Source organism: Phyllostomus discolor, chromosome 2 (assembly GCF_004126475.2).
Source record: "Phyllostomus discolor isolate MPI-MPIP mPhyDis1 chromosome 2, mPhyDis1.pri.v3, whole genome shotgun sequence".
NCBI lineage: Eukaryota > Metazoa > Chordata > Mammalia > Chiroptera > Phyllostomidae > Phyllostomus > Phyllostomus discolor.
In genome coordinates, this window is record NC_040904.2 from 22,986,666 (window position 1) to 23,010,575 (window position 23,910).

Consider the following 23,910-nt stretch of genomic DNA (forward strand, 5'->3'; position numbering starts at 1 on the left):
TTTAAAGTATTTTTTAAAAAGATTTTATTTATTTATTTATTTATTTATTTTTAGAGAGGGTAGGGAAGGGGAGAGAGAGAGAGAGAGAGAGAAAGAAACATCAATGTGCGGTTGCTGGGGGCCGTGGCCTGCAACCTAGGCATGTGCCCCGACTGGGAATCAAACCTGCGATGCCTGGTTCGCAGCCTGCGCTCAATCCACTGAGCTATGCCAGCCAGGGCGGGTTTAAAGTATTTTTTATTTTTTATTTTTATGTTATCTTTACTTCTGGTTCAGAAGGGGTCCCAGTATAAATTTTAAAACTGTTCATTACTCCTATTGTTATATATAGGTCAGTAAGTTACCATTTTCTAGCTATCATTGTTCTTTTTGTAAGTTACCTTTCTTTTTGTAAGCTATCTTTTCCCACCCATAGTATCATTTATGCATGAGCATACCCAAGCCTGCTTACAGCAGGTATGGTTATACAGATTATTTTACAAACAGGAAGGCTGATATGGATGAGGAGTGAAAAGTCTATAGTCATTTTTTTTTAAGATTTTATTTATTTATTTATTTATTTATTTAGAGAGGGAAGGGAGGGAGAGAGAGAGAAAGAAAGAAACATCAATGTGCGGTTGCTGGGGGCTATGGCCTGCAACCCAGGAATGTACCCTGGCTGGGAATCGAACCTGGGACACTTTGGTTCCCAGCCTGTGCTCAATCCACTGAGCTACGCCAGCCAGGGCCTATAGTCATTTTTTTAAGGCCACTAGCAAGCTTCTTAGGTCATAACTGCATTTACATTATTAGAAATCTTTTTTAAAAAAATAAGGTGCTATCAATAGTTATAGTGAGATCAAGTCAGTTCAATGATGCAAGTAGTTTAATGATGCAAACCATATATATTATTGAACTAATTGAAGTCTGTGCTGAAAGGTTGAATGTAAAATGAAGACTTGTAGTAAACATGAAGAGCAGTCTGTTTTTCCTTTTGAAGCTTCGCTTAAATGGCAGCATGGGCATAAAACTAGTGTCATGTCACAAGGACAAAGAACAGAGGAGGGGCTAGGGGTCTAATGGCTTCAACAACATGCTGAAGGTGGAAAGCTGATAGAGAAAAAGCCAGTTATCTGGAAGCTAGTGAAGTTTAAATTTCACGGTCCCTCATGCCAGATCTTTTCCAGAATTCTGGGAGAGACCCTAGGATTCTCTTCACATTTACAAATGAGATATAATTTATTTTATATTTTTATTTTTTTAAGTTATTTACTTTTAGAGCGAGGGGAGGGGAAGGAGAAAGAGAGGGAGGGAAACAGCAAATGTGTGGCTGCCTCTTGCGCGCCGCTACGTGGGGACCTGGCCTGCAACCCAGGCATGTGCCTTGACTGGGAATCAAACTGGTGACCTTTCGGTTCGCGGGCCAGCACTCAATCCACTGAGCCACACCAGCCAGGGCACAAGTGAGATATTTTAAAAATGTGTAATTAAGTTCACTTTGTTTTCTCTCTCTAACTTGCTTTCTATTGGGTCGTGTTCGAGTGGCTGTGGGCATTTTGGGATTAGGCTAAGAAAAGTTTGAGTTAGGTATACATTTCATTTGGGTTTGGTGGTACAGGCATGCCTTGGGGATGCAGCAAGTTCCATTTCAGACCATCATAATAAGGGGAAGCGTAATCCTTTTGCCAGTGGAGGTTCTTGCCTTCCATTTGTTTAAAAAAAAAAAAAAAGTAGTGTCTGTGAGATGCAATAAATCAAAACAATAAAACGAGGCATGCCTGTACATGCGTGATTTGTAATTGTTTCTGTGTATAGGTAAGTTCCTGTTAGCCATCCTAGTATTGATGGCTAATTCTTAAAACACTTAATTTGTTATTCTTTTTCTTGAAAAGGACCTCCCAATTGTAAACATTCTTAGCCCCACAAGAACCTGCCCCTGTTCCTGGTAACTTGCATAGTGAAATGGAGGGACTCCAAAACCCAGGGGCGGAGGCGAGGGGAGGAAGCCAGGGAAAGCAACCCTTGTGGGAGGCTCCGCAGTTGGAAGCGTTGGGGGGCGTGGTTCTCTGGGTGAGCCTAAAGTGGATTGGTCGAACACTGGGGAGCAGATTCCTTCCCTCGGCGTAGGAACAAACTGCTGCTGTCCCTCTCCATCTGAAGACTGGATTTACTCTGTGGAGACGCTAAACAGGAGAGGCTTTGGGCTTGGGCGGGTCAATACCAGGCACACCAGCCAGGGCTGAAAGCCCTCTTTTAGATTAAAACGTGTTTCTGCTCTCTTGCCCAGTGATAAATGCTGCTCACTCTTTCTACAATGGAACAACAACTCTACCGATATCAGAGGAAGACAGAACTCCACGGAAGAGAATTAGCAAAACGTTAAATATGACTACAAGTCCTGAGGAGAAAAGAAAAATCATTGGGGATACTTTTGTTAAGGTACCTTTTTAACATCCTCTGGGTAGCATTGTTTGATGTGAATTTTAGTATTTGTTTTTCTTTGTCATTATCAAATAACTAAATTTGCTCATTTTGTTTTTTGCCAAGAGTTTTACTGTATATTGCTGTTATGTAGATGGTAGAAACTGTTTTATATTTTAAAAGCATGTGTACTCACATTGTGCTGTTGTTTAAACTAAGCACAGCTATTTTCAGTTGATATTAGATGTTCAGTGTTTCAGTGGTTTTAGCTTTTGGAGCGGGGAATGTTTGCAAACCTTTTTGAATCATGTGAAAGCCTATTCCTAGTGTTCTTAAAAGGAGTTTATTTTGGGAATGGGTGGGTTTCATCTGGTCAACATTGCACAAGGGCTTCTGAGAAATTTAGCTGAAAGTATAAAATTTTGCTGTCTTGCTAAAAGATTCACCTTTTAAAAGGCTGTTTTGCTCCTGTTGGTTATAGATTGCCAATGAAGTAATTGGAGAAATGAACCTGAAACCTGAGGAGGTTTTCCTTGCCCAAGGTACCTTAAGGCCTGATCTCATTGAAAGTGCATCCCTTGTTGCAAGTGGCAAAGCTGAACTCATCAAGACCCATCATAATGACACAGAGCTTATCAGGAAGTTGAGAGAAGAGGTAAAAACTTAGGTGAACTTTCCCATAAAGCCTCTTTTCTTCCCTCCCTTAACCATTTGTAAGTGTTCAGTAGTGTTCGGTGTATTTGCATCGTTGTGAAACAGATTTCCATACTTTTCATCTTGCAAGCTGACGCTCTCTATGCCCGTGGAACAGCAGCTCCTTTTTTCTCCCTCCCCCCAACCCCTGATAGTCACAATTCTGCTTTCTCTTTCAATGATTTGACTACTTCAGGTAGCTCATGCGAGTGAAATCATACTGTGACTGGCGCATTTCATTTAGCATAGGTTCTCGAGGTTAGTCCATGTTAAGATGTCCTTTTTAAGGCTGAATACTATTCTGTTGTATGTATATACCCATTTTGTGTGTCCGTTTCTCTGTCAGTGTACACTTTGGTCGCCTCCACTTTTGGTTACTGTGAATTGTGTTGTAAATATGGGTTTGCAAATATCTCTTGTAGACTCTGCTTTCAGTTCTTTTGGAATACACCAAGAAGTGGGATTGCTGGATCATATAGTAGTTATATTTTTAATATTTTGAGGCTTCCTTAATATTTCCATAGTGGTTATGCCATGTTACATTCCCATCAGCAATGCCAAGAGTTCTCATTTCTCCACACCTTGCCACCACTTGTTATTCTCTGTTGTTTTGATACAGCTATCATAAAGACTGAAGTATTTATCTGTCTTTATTTTGAGCATCTTAGCGAATGTGTAGTGGTATCTCATTGTGGTTTTGATTTGCATTTTTCTAATAGCTAATGATATTAAATATTTTTTCATGTGCTTATTGACTGTATATCTTTGGAGAAATATCAATTCAGATCCTTCGTTTCTTTTTAAATTGGCTTATTTATCTTTTTATTGAATTGGGTTCTTTATTATAAGTTTATTATAAGATATATGATTGCCTAATGTGGATTGTCTTTTCACTTTCTTGATGGTATTTGGAGAGTTTTGTTTTGAAACACTAGTATATTTTTAACTTGCCTTGTCATCTAGTGAGAACTGTATCAAAGATTGAGGGTAAGTTTGCTGTATGTATATTTAAAATGTGTTTCAAAGAGAAATAAGATCACGAAAATATTCATCTAATGCCTATAAGCATGCAGGAAGAAATGAAGTTTTAAAAACTGACTTTTAAATCTAAGGTAAAAGACAACAGGGAAAGTCAATAATTTGTTATTCTTTGTTTTCCATGTCACTTTGGTTTCTAATTTGTGTTAATTGGCTTTTTTCCTGCTGTAGGGAAAAGTAATAGAACCTCTGAAAGATTTTCATAAAGATGAAGTAAGAATTTTAGGCAGAGAACTTGGACTTCCAGAAGAGTTAGTTTCCAGGCATCCATTCCCAGGTAAAATTAAAATTGAATTCTGTGTTTGTTCTTAGACCTTCATTTTAAAGAAAAATCAATTCAGACAATTTTGAAATAATACGTTATTAAGGGCAATACGTAACCTGAGGGAATGGAAAAGGTGGTTAGGGAATAGCATTCTTTTTACTATCTAGTGTATACTTTATTTTATTAAATACTTATTTTCCATTGTTTATATTTAAATATTGTACCAATCCTGTACGTCTGGCATACAATGTTGACATCAGATGAGAAAACCAAGGCATAGAGATATTTAATAGCACTGCCAGACAGCTCTTGGTGCCAGAGCTGGGATTTGTGAGTTCTCTCTGTGATGCCGTGGTGGAAGACAGGGCTCAAGCCTGCTCTCTGAGATCCTTATACCATGGCTCACTTGTCTGAATCACTGAACCACGTCTTTGCACAGGCTGCCTATAACTACTTTAAGAACAAATGAAAAATACTCTTTAAATGGTCATTTGCTGTCATTTAGAAAAATAATTAATTAGAGGTGATATTTATTTAAAATTAGAACCGAGAATTTTTAACATGTTTTTATTTAGACAAGTCTGTACCTCAATTTATAGCTCTCATCATTTGGACATGAGTTGAGAGAATGGTCTAATTAAAATAAAAAACAGTAATAGCTCACATTTTTTGAGTACTGATACGTGCTAGGCATTCTGCTAACTAAATATTTTACATATATTGTCTTATTCGATCCTTGAAACTATTTGCAGTGGTGATATGTCAATTATATCTCAGTAAAACTAAGGAAAAAACTTAAAATGGCACATGAGGTTTAATTTTTGAAAGGATTTTATTATATTTTGGGAGTATTGACATTTTTGTATTAAACTTGGTGTTAAATACCATTGTTGCTCTTCTCTGCAGGTCCCGGTCTGGCAATCCGAGTGATATGTGCTGAAGAACCTTACATTTGTAAGGACTTTCCTGAAACCAACAATATTTTGAAAATAGTAGCAGATTTTTCTGCAAGTGTTAAAAAGGTAATAATTTACATTGAATTTGTGTGTTTCGAGAGCTTTAAACAGTTTAAGCTAATCAGTGCAAAGAATTGAATCGATTCTTGTACTCCGGAATTTACAGTGAATATATTTGACTTTCTTTATTTGAAGATTCAGAGTAATTTTACCTTAGAAATGACTATGAAGAAAATATTCTACAGAGACACTTAAATGCACACTGTTATTTCCAGTCATAGAGCAGATTGGATACCCTGAGTCCTTAAAAATGCTAGATACGAAAAGGTGTGGTTTTTTTTTAAAGATTTTATTTATTATTATTATTATTTTTTTTTTTAGAGAGGGAAGGGAGGGAGAGAGAAAGAGAAACATCAATGTGTGGTTGCTGAGGGCCATGACCTACAACCCAGGCATGTACCCTGACTGGGAATCAAACCTACGACACTTTGGTTCGCAGCCAGCGCTCAATCCACTGAGCTACGCCAGCCAGGGTGAAAAGGTGTTTTAAAATACTATATATGTGTTGCAAGAAAGCAAGGATATTTGTTTTAGCTCATACTGAGCATGACTGGAAAAGTATTCTAGTCCTTCTATGTATTTGGTGTCTAAACTCACAATCTGTGTGGTCTGAAAAACTGCAAGCCAAGAATTCAATTCTAATATAAAGTGGATCTTGGTTGACAGCGCTCACAGGTGTCAAGCAACAAGCAGTGTAAATTAATTTACTCTTTGAAATATCTCCAGTTGGTCCTCAAAGAATTCCCATAGATACAGGTCCACCAAATATGAGCTTACAATAAAAAATTACAAAATATGTACAGAAGCAAGGCACCATGCATGAGAGCTAGTGGAAACTAGCAGAACAAAACCCTCAGACACTTCAAGTACTGGAATTAGCAGATAGCATAAAGTACATAAAATAAAAGAAGCAATTGATAATAAGAATAAGGTATATGTTAAGAGGCTATCAAATGACTGGGCAGTTTCTAAAAAGTGAAGTCATAGAAATGAAAATAACTAAAACTAAAAACAGCTAAAGAGCAATGTTAAAAAAATTACCAGAAATCAGAACAAAGCATCAAAGGGAAAATGAATAGAAGTTAAGATAGAATGAAAAGGTCAGTTTGAACATATTTTCAGAGGAGATAATAGACAAAATATTTGGATTCTTTTACACTGGTTAGAGACCATGCCTCGGATTCTGGAAAACATAATGCATCTGTATCAGAATAAAGGAAAAGAATTTGGCATTGAGCTGACATACGTAGCAAAGCTGCACACTTCCTAAAGTCAGAGCAGCTCCAGGGAAGAGATTGGTTTACCATACAAAGGAAAGACCATTATACAGACAGCAATGGTAAAAGCAAGAAAACTTCAAAGTACCAAGAGAAAATATTTATGAACAGTAATGAATAGATACACTGCCTTCTCAATAAAGGCAGTGGTTCTTAACCTGCTTGTGTATTAGAATCATCTGAGGGAGGTTTTGTTGTATACTATGCTGGGACCCCTTTTTCCCTAGAATTTCTTATTTAACATGGGATGGAACCGGGTCATACCAAGTAATTTGAGTCTACAGCTGGGCTTGAGAACCACTCCTTAAAGGACTGAGTTTTAGGCGAAGCAAAAGGTTTCTAGGAGAAAGGTCTCAGATACAAGAAAACATGGTAAACTAAGACAATGGTAAATGGCTAAAATTCAAACAAACATGGAGTATATAATAAAAATAATCTGTAATTTTTGTTGTTTTATTTAAGAAGCACTGTGATAATACATAACTAATAGCACGTAAACCACAAGGGGATTGGTTGGAGTTAAAGCTTTTAAAAATGATTGTATTGTTTGCCAGGAGGCTAGAGAGATTAATTCTCCTTTGTTAAATATGCATGCTAACATTTAAGGGGAACTACTGAAAGACTAAAAACGGAGGGTTTAACTTCAAAACCAAGGGGAAATAAAGGAGCTGGGAGAAGTCATCAGCTCACAGTGTAAGAAAGGAGAAAGAAGTGGAAGAAGTGGGACAGGTAGAAACTACTGAATAAAATGGTTGAAATCAGCCATATCATTAACCCACAATTAATTAAAAGGACTAGCATCTCTAGTTAAGACATAGATTGTCAAACTAGACTGAAAAGTAAAATCTACCTATAGTCTCTTTACCTGTGAATTGAAGGGGTGAAAGTAAGAGAATGGAAAAAAAATATACCAGGTAAATAAGCCCCCCCACCCCCCCAAAAAGTAGGAAGACTAATTTCAGACAAAATGGACTTTATGGCAGAAAATTTTACTAGAGAGGAGAAGGTTTGACTTGTGAAGTAGGTTCCCTGCTAGTGACAGAGGATTGAAGCCTGGATGTAAATCTGATCTGTATTTCTTATCCTGATATTTGACTTCTGATAGCCCTAGCCCTCAGGAATGAAATTCTGATTTGCTACGTAGCACACAAAAGTCAGAGGGAAATGCCCAACAGGATCTGTTACTGTAAACTAGTGGGTGTAAATATGTCAGATAGTAATAGAGATACCAAAAGAGTGAGTACCTTATTTCTTGAAATCTTAAGAAATATGTCTCGTTTTCGCAGCCGCACACGCTATTACAGCGAGTCAAAGCCTGCACTACAGAAGAGGACCAGGAGAAGCTGATGCAGATTACCAGTCTGCATTCACTGAATGCCTTCCTTCTGCCAATTAAAACCGTGGGTGTGCAGGTGAGTTGTGTGAGTTCATTGACTGACCCGTGACATAACCCTCTGCAGATGTTCTTTCCACTAACTTGGGAATAGGGCTGACTTCGGAATATGAAAATATATATGCCAAGTGTAGAAATGTAAAAAGGCAGTGTTTTATATAATGTTTATGCAGTGAATAAGGTTCTAAGGACTCCGTATTCAGGCTGAGATTTTGTAGTTTTGCAGCATCTGTCATCTCTAACAAAAGTAAAAATTCAAAGAATGGTTTGCCTCTGGGGTTACCTTGTTTGTTTCTGCCTCGAAGGGTAGTTACCAGGAGGTCATGTTCTCATTTATCCTTCTTGGTACGAAATGCACTGTGGCTTCAGAAGTATCCAGCTGCACGAACGCCCCAGGTGACCATGGTATGCCATCAGGTTTCACTGGTTCAGGTCTTGTTCTCAGCCCGTGTACTTTTTAAACCAGTGCTCTCTGCTTCCGTCTCATGTCTTTCTTCTCTTAGCTGTGGTGATGCACAGGGAACATTTTTGTATTGTTCTGTCTTTCCAGTTGTAAAAGCATGTGAGGATAATGTAGTTTCAACTGTTATTATAGTGCTATTCATGATTAGACTGTATCCTTTGTTTATGGGATTCTCAAGTGAGTGTCTGGGGGAAAAACTGTCAGAGGGTAGAGAAGAGGAAGGTTTCTTTTTTGTTGTTTAGAGTTTGTAGTAAAATGAAAACTATAAGGTGTCAAATAATTTAACTTAAAATGGTATGAGTGTCAGTTACTGAGTTAATGTATTTATAACGGCCTTGTAGAGTAGAATTATGTGTGGAAAGAAATGAACTGTTGTGGAGATTATTCATCTAAAACTTAATAAACATACTCTTTTTGCTGAATTGTTGGATGAGTGACTTTTTAAAAAATGAAGCTTACTCAGATTCCACTATTCTTCCCATGAAAATGAAAGGGTTTTTTTGTTTGTTTGTTTGTTTTGTTTTGTTAGATATTTAACTTCATTGTAGTCTCTTAGGCCTTTGGAGAGTCCTGGAAGCCCAGTAAACATCGTGATACGTGGTTAGGATAGCAGTGAAGTTGGTTTTCTGAACACCAAAGTAAACCATAATTGTAAAAACAATCAAAATGCAATACATTTGAAAGGAATTTTCTCTGTTCTTGCTCTCAAACTGTTGTGTGTGTTCTTCCACATACATTTATTTTGAAAAGAAAAGAGAATTACACAGACACACTGTCACTTTGTTTTTCTTAACTGAACATCATGAACTTACTGTTTCATGCCACTAAATGTAGATTATTCTTAACTGCTGCCTTATATTCCATACATGGTTACACCATATTTTTAATCATTCCCCTACCTACGGGCATTTCATTGTTACAGGCATTTTAGCAAGTAATGTTTTATTTCTTTAAGCAGTTACTCATGTACTTCTGTAAGATCATTCCCTGGCTTAAAACCATGTACATTTTAAACTTTGATAGATACTATCAAATTAGCATTCACACAGTCTGAATTCTTGTTTTCTCAATATACTGGGTATTAGGTAGTTCTCTAATGACTTAAAATTGCTTTTCAGTTTGATTTTTTTTTTAAAGAAAATTACTTGGATGGAACAGGACAAAGAAAAAGGGAATCAATATTAGTACAGTTTTATTCAATTATTTAAGCTCAGTTTAAAATAAATTGATAAGTGAAAGTTTATGAAATCATTTGTTACCTCTGACCTAAGAATCCTCTATTCACCCGATCAGCACGGGCGGATGGTCGCCAGGTTCCGTGTGCTTGCTGTCCACAGCTGGGCGGACACTTGGAGCGAATCCCGGTGTGCCTCTGGCGCGTGTTCAACAAGTCCTTAAGGTTACCGGGACACTTGATGTCTGAACTGATTTAGGTAGAACTTAATGTGAGGTTTTAATTTAGGATTTATTTATATTATTAGAGAAATATCCATATATGCTTTCATAACACAAATTTTTCTTTTTCTCAAAAGATGATTGTTACTAATGGTGTCACCATATGCACGAAATGTTTTCCAGTCCATCTTTTGACTTCTGTAAGACCATTAAAATTGGTTGTGTTTGTGCTTTCAGGGTGATTGTCGCTCCTACAGTTACGTGTGTGGAATCTCCAGCAAAGATGAACCCGACTGGGAGTCTCTCATTTTCCTGGCTAGGCTCATACCTCGCATGTGTCACAACATTAACAGGTGTGTTCTGTGGTGGGAGCGGGGTGAGGTGTAATGGAAGGCTGCGCTTTTAAGGTTTTTCCACTGTTGGAGGACCGAAGGGCTCAAGCACAGAGACAGGTACACACTTAGGTCACAATCGAACAGCTTTTTAATAAGATCTTGTGTTTCGTTCCTTCAACACAATACAATCATCTGCTTACGTTTTTGTTTGTTTAAAGGAAAAAATAGAAAGGATTTTTAGCTTAGTATAAAATATTAAAGCCAGTTTAAAACATGTGTTCCAAATTAGCAGCTTATGCTGGCTATTGGTTTTATGGTAACGTTTCAAAAGGATTGAAAAAATACCTAAAGGTTTTATAGTTAATTTAATAATCATCTCAGGGGAAATCAAAGAAAAGAAATAGGCATGTGCCAGATATCGTTAAATAACTACCTGTATAATTTATTTTCAGTTTAGTTTGTCCGATTTATTTTTCCTTTGATTTGCACATTAATTTTTATGTTGGATATGTCAACAGTGATTCTCCTGAGTTGTTTGATCCTGCCTCCCTCAAGCCGTGTTCCAAACCCAGCTTTTTTGACACCTGCAGTGGTGTCTTCCTATCTTTCAAGTAGATGTTTGCTGAAAGCAGTGCTGAGTTACTCCTTTTAGAAGGAAACAGTAGCATACCAAGCTTTGGGGTCCATTTTGGTGACACTTTTAATAAAGTGAAAAGGAGAGTCTTTCCTTGGGATCAGTGTTTCCCAAAGCGAAGGGATTGAGTGGTCGAGTAAGTGTGGGAAATCCACTGTAGCTCCTTCATCTTGGAGGTTTCCAGTGCTGTATATTATTAGCCTGTTACAATTTCTGAAGTTCTGTTGTAAAACAACTTGTTTATTTGTTCAGCTCAGTGTTTCCCCAGGCTTAGGAGTATTAATTTCTTGGAGCTACCCTAACAAATGACCACAGACTGGGAGGTTTGTCACAGGAGAAATTGTTCTCTCGCAGTGTGGGAGGCTAGAAGTCTGAACTCCAAGTGTCAGCAGGGCCCGTGCTCTCTCCTCCGGCTCTGGGGGAGGGTCCTGTCTTGGCTTTTCCTCGTTGCTGTTGTTTGTTGGCAGTTCTTGGCTCGTTGCCGTGTAACTCCAGTCTCTGTCTCTGTCCTCACACAGCCCTCTTCGGCCTGTGTGTGTGTGTGTTCCCAAATTTCTCTCTTCAGAAGGACACCCAGTCAGTGGATCAACGGCCACCCTCGTGCATTATAACCTTATTTTAACTTGATGACATCTGCAAAGACCCTATTTTCACCACAGAGTCCAGACAGATATGAAGTTTTGGCGACATTCTTGAATCCAATCCAAGACATTACATGAAAAGAGGATTGCAGTAATCACATACTGCCTTTGCACATCCTGAGATATCAGTGTTCTGTAGAATACGCTTTGAGGGAGGTACATAGAGCATAAACCCATCTATAATTTTATATCCTAACTTACCCATGGGGGATTTCAAGTGGATAGGAGAGGTGCCTAAGAGTTAAATGGAAAGAATGTCATTCTGTGTGCCTTGCTTCCCATACTAAATTGTAATTCTCTGGAATGTTCTCCTCCCCTCTTCTAGAGTCGTCTATATATTTGGCCCGCCGGTTAAAGAGCCTCCGACAGATGTTACTCCCACTTTCTTGACAACAGGGGTGCTCAGCACGTTACGCCAAGCTGATTTCGAGGCTCAGAACATTCTCAGGGAGTCTGGTGAGTTGGTCATCTTGTTCATCACTGCACGCTTGACCTAGGATTTGGGCGCTGGCGTTGTGATTTCTAGTAGGAGAATGCAACCGCTGATTTTTAGATGCTCTCATTTTTATTATTCATTTCTATGGATAATTCTGTGGTATTGCCTTCATATAAAATTTATTTGCCCTTTGGTCATTTGCAGGCATGTGCATAGTGGCAGAAAGTTTGAGCTGCCCAACTTGCATGTTCTCAGCTGAGATCGGACAAGGCAGTATTCATCCTTCTTATTTCAGTTCTCTTACCGTAAACAAGTGTCCTTCCTGTAGTCTATTTAGTGCCATACTTGCTGCATTTTCGTGCTTCTTGTTGGTGATTTCACTGCTTCAAATGTTCCCCCAAGCATGATGCTGAGTTACTGTCTAAGCTTCTAAGCACAGGAAGGCTGAGATGTGCCTTATAGAGAAAATATGTAGGTTAGAGGAGATTTGTTCATGTATGGATTACAGTGCTATTGGCAGTGAGCTGAATGTTAATGAATGTACAGTAAATGTTAAAAAGGTGTCTTTAAACAGAAACACACACAACAAAAGGTTGTGTACTGATTGGTTAATGAAAATGAAACCAAAGGCTTGTGAGAACCTAATTCTTGGTTCTTCTGGAGGCAATAGTTTAGTGTTTGCCAGTTCAATGTTTGCAGTATAGACCTGAACAGCCATGAATTACAAGAGTAGACTTTGTTTTTTATATTTATATGTACACACACGCACACGCAAATATAACGTATCACTGCAGCCATCAAATCCTGTTACTTGTTTCTGTGGTTGAGTTTACTTAAGATGCCATGAGAGCAGCTGGAAACTGCAGAACGACTGTGGTGCTAACTGCAGGGCGGCGGGGGGGTGTGAGAGAGAGAGAGAGATTGAGAGAGATTTTAGATGTTGTCTGGGAGGATTTCACTGAACTGGATCAGAGAGCTTTTCCAGGGATGGTGGTGGGCTCTACATGTCAGTGTCCTTTCCGTAGGGTATGCTGGAAAAATCAGCCAGATGCCAGTGATTTTGACACCGTTACATTTTGATCGGGACCCACTTCAGAAGCAGCCTTCGTGCCAGAGATCTGTGGTTATTCGAACCTTTATTACTAGTGATTTCATGACTGGTATACCTGCAACGCCTGGCAATGAGATCCCTGTAGAGGTAATTTATATATTTTCTTCTAACATACATTTTCAGTACCTCTTGCATTTTATAATGTGGTGAATGGAATAGACTGGGACAATGTTGGTATTTCTGGGGTTGGTTTTCTGTTCATAAGATAGTCAGTTGTGGACATAAAAAGCCTGTTTAGCACACTGTAGTAGAAAAAGGCCTTAAGTTTATATCCCTGTAGATGTCTGATTACTAACTCTAACCTATAACTTTATTTAATTTTGCCAACCATCCTCTACTTTATAAATAGTATTTATTCTCCAAGTAAAGAACCTCAGGAATGAAGAAGAGTTTATTAGAAATAAGGACGAGAATTGATGGCATTATGACCAGAAACCCATGAATTGCTTAATGTGCCGCCTACTCGCAATTCCATTTTTGATCCCCTCCCTCCTGTTATTTCTCCAGCACAGTGTTCCAAAGGAGCTATTTGCTTACTAGTGGATGAAAATCACAGTTGGCCTTTGTTAGCTGGACCACTGCCCCAGTACTCCAGTGCAGGGCAGGGCTCTGGTTACAGCTGCAGAGCTGGGCTGTGACATGTGGCCTACGGCCTTGTTTTTCTTTAGGCTTGGATTTGCCAAATTTCTGTTCACTCAGTGACCAGGCCTCCGTCTCCTGTACACTCGGTGGTGGTTGTTATTGTAGTGCATTATGCACTGCCGTGGTAGCCTCAGAGTTGTATGTTTCAGTCATAGGTAGCTTGTGGAGAATCGGCTTCACATGTTTAGATGCCGTAACAATGCCAAAGTGCTGTGTTTCTAAACACCTGTGGACCTGTAACACACACAACTTACGGACTGGCACCTGTTTGTGGACTGTACTTTGAGTAGTATAGAATTTAAGCCACTTAAATCTGTAGAGGGAAATAGGTTCATTGCACAAAATTTATCAGGGACCATCCCATATACAGAGAGGACAGTAGTAAAAATAGATCACAATTTCAAATTGCAAATGCAAGCCATTTGGGTCCTTTGGACGTGCCGTGGATTCTGGCTCTTCTATTTGTAATCTTTGTTTTATTACAGGTGGTGTTGAAGATGGTCACTGAGATTAAGAAGATTCCTGGTATTTCTCGAATTATGTATGACTTAACATCAAAGCCCCCAGGAACTACTGAGTGGGAGTAATAAACTTCTTGTTCTAAAGTCCTGTGTGCAGTTTAACTTGATTAGCAACCATTCCCAGTGTTGACATGTGCAGTACTGTGAAGAGTACTGGAGCGGCTACATCACATCTGAACTCTTCACAGCAGAGCGCTATGGCCTGAGGGCTGCGTTGGGGATATCTAAAAGGGACTACAGAGTTTGTACGGGTACAATCAAAGCATCATTGCCTACACTCAGACAGACTGACACTGCATTTGCCTTTGCCTCTGCCTCACTTGTTCTTTGTGTATAAACTCACTGTCGCTGTTGATGCCTCTGTTCATGAAGATGTATGAAGGTGGATGAGTTTGGGGGTAGTCATGGGATTCTGTTCCCTTACCAGTTTCTGAGAGCTGTTAGGAAAAAAACATTATTTACAGTGTGACTTAGTACGTATACCTGTTTTAGAATCTGAGTTTCCCTGTAAGTAACCTTATTTCTCCAAAGGTTGGGAGAGAAGTGACAAGCATATCAGATAAAAGTACAGGTGGGCTGATCCAGCCACTTTTGCAGTACACCGGCATTATAAAATGCAAGCTACCTTAATATGGACAGCACCAAGAATTTGTGGAGGTACTTTAGAATTGAATGCTGTCACAGCCATAGGAGAAAGGAACTAGGAGTGGACTCAGTTTAAAATGTTTCAAATCATGTTTCAAATAGAAGTCATGTTGCTCACAGTCAGCCTTTTCACTAGGAAGGAGCTTTGTCCTCCTTGCCTCACACTGCCTGCTCCAGCAGCCTTGCGTAGGAAGTTTGTGTGTGCCCCCCCCCCCCCCCCCCCCCCCCCCCCCCCCCCCGAAGAGATTGTCTCTGGCGGCGTAGCCTAAACTTAGAGTGCTTTAACCTCGTTTGGTCAGAGGGGAAGCTTTGAGACCACGAAAACCATCACGCATGCCTGCAGTTTACAAATGCATGCCCACAGCTTATATTGCCCAGTGAAGAGTTGTGAAATAAACTCTTAGATGTAATCTGTAGACAGATTTATTACCCGCTGCCCAGAAGACTGTGACTAGTCTTGATCCACGCAAACTATTGCCAAACTTTGTAATCCTTCTACCAGCTGTAAGAGAAGATTCGAGAACTGGTGTAGAACTTGTTGCCTTTGCCACCAGTCTCTACCACATCCTTTGTGACATTTGTATAAGCACTCTAAAAATAGACAGTATTAGACATAGATTCTACAGCCATCTCTCACTCAGTGTTTTAGCTGATGTTACTGTTTAAGAGTGTTACCATGCTTTTCTTTGTTCATTTTTTAATTATACTTTAATAGTATAATTGACATTAGTTTTAGGTGTCCCTGTTTTTCTCATACTATTTCCATCTCAGGTTGCTGCCTCTTAATTTTCAAAATTCTGTATTAGAAAAAAAAATGTTTTGTATGGGATTCAGTGTTAGGTAAACAATAAAATTATATGTGGCGGATGCCTTCATTCTGGCTGGTTCAGAGGACAGGAAAGCTGTTGCTGGACCATCTAGGGAAGAGCTCTGTCTATTGTAACAGATATCCTTACCTGGGACCTAGGAGTCGGATGACTGCTACAGAACTTGAAAGGTTCATTCTCTGTCCTGATGGTGGGTTATTCTCGATGGCCTTTTGACAAGAGGGTTATGTTAGTGATTTGGCCTTAACAGATTTGGAGTCGTGTTATTCTGGAGCTGGAATAGACAGCCTATAAAAGGTTTACAAACATTTATGTTTATGTGAAAAATTTTCTCTTTACTAAAGTGTCTTATGATTGTGTTTTCAAGCACATACTAGGAAAAATATATAGTAATAGTAATAGTGCTGTCGTTGTTGTTTTCCCCCCAAAGGGTGTCCTAGGGCACGTCGCTCCGCCGCGATGGTCCGGGTGAAAGGGTCAGGTCCTAGAAGCTGGGAAGGCACTGCTCACTTGTCCTTCCGTCTTGGAGATCTTGGGGTCGTAGTCTGTGTTCTATTCAAGGCTCTGAGAGATTTTGAAGTTTAAAACAGTTACTTTTTTTGAACCTAATGTGTTCCTGCTATCTGTTCACTAACCCCTTTCTCGTATAGTCCTATTTAATACTGGAAAAATGGTTTCTCCAAAACAGACCTTGACAGGATATAGAAAAAAATGAAAATTTCTGAAATTCAGAAATTCCCTGATACTAAGTACCCACTCTTCTTTTGCGAAGCACTGTTTGTTTTGTGGCATACAGTACTACTCCGTACCCTCACGGGATTTCATTCATGCAGCTGAGGAACAGTGAGATTACAGTCCCGTTTTACACTTAAGGAAACAGGCTCAGCTTAGTAATGGCTACCTGATGAGTTTCAGACTTAAACATGATCCGTGGTAGATCACAACTGCATTCCCATCACTTGCCACCTACCTGGGACACCTCTATCTAATTAAATATATTTTGTTTCTTTATATCTACTAGGAGGAGGGTGGCAGAGCAGTGGAAGCATCATTTACTTCTAAGAATTTTTAAGACCAAACACCCAGCCCCACCTTCATGCCCCACCTGTGATTGTCAGCTGTGTTAGAAATGACATGGGTAGCCCGGCACAGTGTCTGAGAGGAAGTCTTTAGGTGTATCTGGGAGATAGGTGTGCACTGTTTCTCCATATTTTGCTGCCTTCATCCTGAAACAGCTACATGCATAGAGCCAAACAAGAATTGCAAAAGTTGTTTCCTTGCTGTGTTTTGGCTTATCTCCTGATACCCTGTTTTATCAAAATACTTGTGAATCAAGCCTCTAGAGAATAAAAGGCACTCAGATTAGGTAGGTGGGAATGTCCAACTTCAGTGCGTGGTCTTGTCCTTAAAAAGCTGTGAGAACTTGCTCAAGTCATCTGTTTCTTTATCCGTAAGATGAGGCAGTTGGATAAACTTACAAGATCAAACCCAGCCCTAAATTCTTATTTTGTATAAATAACAAGAAAAATCATTGCAGGAGAAAGAATGGAGAAGAGGAATCATTTTTTTTAAATATCAGTCAAAGGTAAACCTCAAAATACATTGTAAAATAAAATATTCATTTCCCTTTTGTCAAAGCTGTGGTATACATAAGCAAGGTCTGAACACTTAAGAAATCCGTGGTGATTATGACACTTGGAAAATACCCATCCACACATACCCAGTGGCAGTCCCTTTGTTGTGTGTTCTGGGAAGGTTGATAGAACATGCTTTTGCTTTGAGGCGGCTGAGAAGTCTGCCACAGTCAGTTATAGACAGCTAATTGTTGGCAGAGCTGGACTTAGCATCCAGGCTTTCAGATGCCTACCTTGAAGGTAATGCTATAAGGCCCTTCAAGGTAAGGCTTACCAGGAAGTTGTCGGTGTGTAATTGACCATCAGGGATGAATGTACTTCGAAAGTGTTAATCACCTCCTTATTGACAATTAGTGATTCATCTCTAGGGGTAGTACTATCTTTCAGAAATTCCTCTGACACTCAGGCCCAGTGTAACCTTTCCACACCAGCCCCCTTCACTGTTCTCCACACCCTGCTCCTCCCTCCCTCTCTCCTGAATTCTCATTGGAATATGCTGAGCACACCTTAGTGGGTGCTCCTTTCATTGGCCCAAATTAAAGTAACAGAAGTGAATACAAGTTGGACGTCTCCACCCCTGGAAAGCCTTCCTTTTGCCCCTACTGGGGTGGCTTAGCCACACAGGTGATACAGGGAAGCCAGGTATTTTAGCACTGGAGGGCTTTGACAATAGTAGTGTTGGTATCTTTGGCTCTTACATTCTTGAACGTCTCATTTAATGGCAAGAGATTTGGACTCCCCACAGAGTGCCAAAATGCCAGCTCCCAGCCCCGGTCTTCTATATTGAAGAGGCCCAGGCATTCAACCCTATGCAACGCTAACTTTTTGTTGGTGGTTCTCAACCCTGGGTGCCTCTTAACTACTACCTGAGGGGTTAAGTCTGCGTAATGCCTAGACCTCATGATCAAACCGATTAAATTTGAATCTGAGTGTGGCCTGAGCATTGACAGTTTTAAATCTCTCCACTGGAATAAATTCTTAGTGAGGAACATACCTGGTCTATCTAGTGACGGTTTAAAATCTTAGACGAACCCACAGGTGAGAAGAGAAGGCCACAGATACTGCCTTATTGAAGATCTCACAGCTAAATTAGTTCACAACTGGGGGCCAGACTCTGGAACTGATTAAGCCAGTACTTCGTTGTAGCTCAGACACTCCGAAGGTCTGTTTGGTAACTAGGACGGCTGACGTATATATCGTCTCTGTCGAGGTCTTGGTAACAACTATACCTGCTTCTTTCTTTCAACCTGTTCCTTTTGCTTTTTTTGTCAAAGAGGAGAAATCGACCCCTATGCTGCAGGTCCCCTCTGCAAATCTGAGTAACCAGATCGTGAAACTGATACTGTACCCACTCAAAAATCCTGGAGCTGTGTCGTTCTGGTAATTCCCTAGAGAGCTAGAGAGATTACCTACCTGTAACCTAAGTTCCTTGAATGAGAATTTTTTTTAGCAGTTCCATCTTAATTTACTTTCCCGTTAAGGTCTTTGTTCACTAATAATACCTGTGGCTTTTTTTTTTTTTTGACCTTATTAAGAGTCCTTTGATTAGCAGAATCCTAAAACTGCAGGGAGTTTGACTATTTCTGGGGTATTTAGAGTAATTGGAGTATATGCTTTTGGAGAATATGGATGTTGAAGGTAAGTAACTTTCTTTGAATCTACTATGACCTTAAGATATTAAGTGAAGAAATGAATGTAATCTTTTGAGCAGACTTTTCATACAGAAATATTTTGTTACTTGAAGTAGTGTAGTTGTGAAACCATTATGTAATTGTTTATGGTGTACCGAAATGTATGTTGTGAAAATGTTGGCACAAAAACGCTTTGCTAAATTAATGTGAAATGACCTAAATGCCTTTTGTCTTCAATATACTTCATAAAGGAGGAAACAACTTCCAGACTTTGTCATTAAGCTTCAGTGTCCATGAGAAAGTCAGAAACAAGCGCAAAGATGACAGACACTATCAGGATATGGGAAATAAGAAATTGCGTATAGTATCAGGGGCTTCTGGGAAATAAACTTAGCTCCTCTTCCACATGTGAGAGAGTAGGCAACATTTTGCCCAGAATGTTAACATTGAACATAGTGGACACAAAATACTAGGTAGCCTTTTATTTAAATGACTAACTTAAAAGCTTTGTATTCGTGTTTCCAAAATTAAAGTCACACCCATGCTTATTTGACTTCTTGCATATTTATTTATATTTGGTCAAATCTGTTCTCAGTTTCTTAAAACAAATTACCTTTATTTTTTATTTATTTTTTACAAATTACCTTTATTTGATAGACAAATCGGATCCTTTTCATTGTTTGGAACTATGTTATCAGAGTTGATCAAACCCATTAAATTAAGTGTTTATATTAGTGAGTCGCCAATGTGAAGATTAGAAGAAATAGCCACGTTCAGAAACCAAGTTCAGTCGCTACTTTCAGGTAGCTGCGTTGCCATGGTACGTTTCCTTTCACATCCTTGATCTGGTCTGGCCTTCGGTCATCTGAGAAGACTTTAATTTCACTGTATTTTGAAAAGTCTTTATTGTTTTAACATGGCTTAAAATAATACTGAAATTTCATCTTGAACTCTCAAAAATCTGTCATTCTCTTTTAGAAAAATCAAAAGCTGTATTTCACACCATTGCTAAATAGGGCTTTTTTGTAGATTGTTAGTGGATTATTTTAATGAGTTATACATATTAGGTACTATACAAGCAGTTGGGAATTTCACTTTAACCTCACTGTTACCTAAACACTGTGTTAAATTCTAATTAAATACATTTTCTATATTTCAGAATGCTATTCTATATGCAGTGTTATATTTCAGTTCTTTTAGGCAATATGTAACCTGCCAGCACACTCTTTTTTAGAAAAATTAACACCATAGAGAAAATTATATTTAAAAAAATTACACTTGATGTGGTTACATTAAATAGTGAAGCATGTAAGAGCCTTTCACTAAGATGCCTTTCCTGCCCTGGCCAGTATAGCTCAGTGGATTGAGCATGGACCAGGGAACCAAAAGGTCACTGGTTCAATTCTGAGTCAGGGCACATGCCTGGATTGTGGGCCAGGTCTCCTGTAGGGGGCATGAGAGAGGCAACCACACATTTATGTTTCTCTCCCTCTTTCTCCTTCCCTTCCTCTCTGTAAAAATAAATAAAAAGACAGATGCCTTTCCTAATTGTATTAGGATAATTGATAATTGCTCTAAGTAAGAAACAAGTTTCAATGAACTAAAGAGAAGGATTTAAGTGCAAGAAAATTTCATCTGATTTTTCTGGAAAGCAACTTCTGTTACATTGGTAATGATGTAGTGTTATAATGAATGGAAGTTTTATAGTGCTTTTTTTTTTGTTTTAAGAAAAAGTGCTAGGAATTAATACATGCTATGACTGTTGGGTGTTCAATAATCACCTTAAAACTTTTCAAGGACATGGCATCCCATCCAAGTTCGTATTACTTAGATTGAAGAATTAGTACTTTTCCTTGATGACTGACTAAAGTGATGTAGCACATAATGAGATTTCCCTAAGGCTGGTAATAAGTACCCAGAGATTTAAGTGAGATATCTTGGAGTATTTTTTAAAATAATTCAGTGTTTTGCTGCTGCCCTAGCCTGTTTCCCATCAGAATTTTGCTTAAAGAATATTAAGAATATACCATTGAATGGGAAACATTTTGAAAAATATTTTTTTTCTTTCTTGGTTAAGTTACTAAGGTACCTGACACAGTCCCGTGGTGTGTAACCTTTCCACACCACGGGACTGGTGTGGAAAGGTTACACTGGGCCTGAGTGTCAGAGGACTTCTGTATTTATTACAGAAGTCCCCACACTTTTTCCTTTCATGGTTTTATTAGTAATTTTTTCTTTTTTTCTCTTTTTAAAGATTTTATTTTTAGCAGGGAAGTGGGGAGAAAGAGGAGGGAAACATTATTGCATGGTTTCACGCACCTCCTGCAGACCCAGCATGTAACCCAGGCATGGGAATCAAACCTGCCGTCCTTTGGTTCACAGGCCAGCACTCAGTCCACTGAGCCGTACCAGCCAGGGCAATAACTTTTTTAATAGTGACCCTAGACCGAAATAAGTATCTATCATTCCACTTATTAAGTGATAGTCATGTTCAAACAAAAGGTAATTATGTCCTAACAACATAGTAGCTGTTTGAAAAAAAAATATTACATTGAAAGAAAATACTCTTAAATAACTCCAGTTAATTACCAGTGGCACATATGCATCAGTTGGGCATTGCACAATTTACCAAACTTAGAGATTGACTGACCACTGCCATCCTCATTGTCCCGTGCTGATTTTTGCACAGTAGTTTTCATCACAGCAGCCACTGAAACCCAGCTTTGCTAAGGTGCGACATCACTGAAAGGAAGGTAGCAGGACCCTGTGTTAAAACTGACTGCTACAGGCTAGGGGTTCGCCTGTGTCTGTGTCAGTTGGTCAGAGTGCCTTCAGGAACTGTTTTGAGAGCTCTGGTGTATGAGTATTTGATTTTTTCTCTTTTTCAATTTAGTTGTCCTAATTTCAAAGGGGATATCTATAGTACACTTGTGTCCTTAATAATGAAAGAGTTCTCCTTGGTTTTGACTTTTAAGAGTTGGAATATTTTGCAAAAATGTGGATGTTTAAAAATCTCAACGTATCTTCCTAAGAGTGGAGGAACAGTTAAACCATATTACATAATGTATACATATATAGAATGTGCCTAGATCCAAGTTTGTTGTATACCTTTTAAAAAATATTTTATTTTTAGAGAGGGGAGAAGGGAGGGAGAGAAACATCAATTTGTGGTTGCCTCTCACACACCCCCACTGGGGATCTGGCCCACAACCCAGGCATGTGCCCTGACTAGGGATCAAACTGGCAACACTTTGGTTCGCAGCCCGAGCTCAATCCACTGAGCTAACACCAGCCAGGGCTGTTGTATACTTTGATTCACTGCAGAGCTTGCGCTGTCAGGTAAGTGTTACTACAGAGGCTTAAAACTATCCTATACTTTTAAACCTGTACTAGAGAAGTGACTTTTAACTTACTGAACTTACACCATGCCAAATGTATTACCTACACATTTGTTACTATCGGGGAAACAGTCACATCACACACACTTAAAAAATTCTGTTAAGCAGACAGCGATGGCCATCTCTTGAAGAATGTGTTTCCTGAATTGAGAGATGTGGCTCATTAAGGCAGAGAGTCAGCGCTGCTCACATCAGTTTGGGAGTAAGTTAAACAGAAAGTTTACTACAAGAGCACAGTTATCTCGCATATAGTTTCACCTGTGTGTGACTTCATCCTGAATCTCAGGAGAGAATCGTTGTGGAAAATGTAAAAATTTTCCCCCTCAGAAAGAGGAATGAGACTCTACTCAGAGATCTTAAGAGTATTCATGACATAAAGTAAGATTCTTAGTTTGGGGACTATACATAAGAAATATTTATTCCTAATTTTGCTGCTAAAACAGCCTGAAATCCAACAAACGTGATCTATTTCTGACTCCGTGTAGCTGTGTTACTCCAGGCAAGGCAGCAGCTCCTGGGCAACAGCGAACAAACGTGCCTGTGTGGTCCAGTGAAAAAGGGTGAAAAGCTGTGCTTTACCTGTGAAATGCCTCTGTGAGCATGGTCTGTTGTTTAAAACGTGGCAGTGCAGATAAGACCTGATGCGGGATTGATAACCCCATTGTGCGGAATTAGCTGGGGCAGTGCAGGTAAATTCGCACTCTGCCACGTCCCCGGATTTCGTGGATGGGGTGGGTAACTTGCTTTCAGTGGCACAAGGGCCCTGTATGTTTATGAAGTTCATGCCGCATGACATCACCCCTCACAGAGGGAAAAGAACCCTTGTCTCCTGTCAGCTAATCTCCAGTCTGGTACTGGAAATCAAGTGCCCCGTTTCTTTTCTTTGGATTTTAGTGGTGTGTGCAATTATGAAACATTTGTTCTCTTCCTGTTAGGGAACAAAGTTTGGGACAAGAATAGATGCAGTAAGTCAGCATGTGAGTAACAGCAGACTAAAACATTCGGGCACTACTTCCACAAAGTGTTGAGAGAGACTGAGGGAGAACACCGAAGCCCATGTTGAGGGTCCCAGTGTATGATGTCTCCCCTTGGGTTGGAGCTGAGTCTTAGCAGGCAGTTGGCTACGGCTACGGAAAGGACGAAAGTGTGGAATATTCCAGGAGGGCGGGGGCCAGGTGGAGCCGAAAGTGAATACACCTTGCCTGCCCTGGGTGGTTGGGAGGTGGAACTGGAGAGTTGGTGTGACACCGGGAGGCTGAGATGCAGCCCAGGGATGGCACTGTCCAGCTGGGGTATGTACTGGGCAAGGCAGTGGAGCCGGAGCAGCTTTGCTCTGCGGTAGCCCAGCTACCCTGGAGGAAGATGGCCCCAGCCCATTTCCCTTGCTGTGAACAAGGCCATCAGTCCAGTCAGTCACATAATCGGTTCCCATGCTTTACATGTGGTTTAAGTGACATGCTATATGTCTGAGAAAAGCCTCTAGTGTGGCTTTTGAGACCCTCCACAGTCTGGCCC

General features: G+C 39.6%; 1 protein-coding gene and 1 long non-coding RNA gene across 4 annotated transcripts in view; both read left to right on the top strand.

The window, feature by feature from the left end:
• GMPS (guanine monophosphate synthase) overlaps positions 1–14,344 on the top strand; it is a 51,757-nt gene extending 37,413 nt beyond the window's left edge. For all 3 annotated transcript variants that reach the window (XM_028504480.2, XM_036017598.1, XM_028504481.2), the window contains 9 exons: positions 2,267–2,418; positions 2,882–3,055; positions 4,303–4,408; positions 5,303–5,418; positions 7,976–8,101; positions 10,178–10,293; positions 11,876–12,006; positions 13,012–13,184; positions 14,225–14,344. In XM_028504480.2, coding sequence (XP_028360281.1) covers positions 2,267–2,418; positions 2,882–3,055; positions 4,303–4,408; positions 5,303–5,418; positions 7,976–8,101; positions 10,178–10,293; positions 11,876–12,006; positions 13,012–13,184; positions 14,225–14,326 — 1,196 coding nt within the window. In that variant the 3' untranslated portion in view covers positions 14,327–14,344. The remainder of the gene's footprint in view (positions 1–2,266; positions 2,419–2,881; positions 3,056–4,302; positions 4,409–5,302; positions 5,419–7,975; positions 8,102–10,177; positions 10,294–11,875; positions 12,007–13,011; positions 13,185–14,224) is intronic.
• On the top strand, positions 5,431–7,618 carry LOC118498787. Its single transcript, XR_004901250.1, has 2 exons — positions 5,431–5,679; positions 5,894–7,618. It is a non-coding gene; the product is annotated as an uncharacterized LOC118498787 (long non-coding RNA).
• Positions 14,345–23,910: the final 9,566 nt, after the last annotated feature.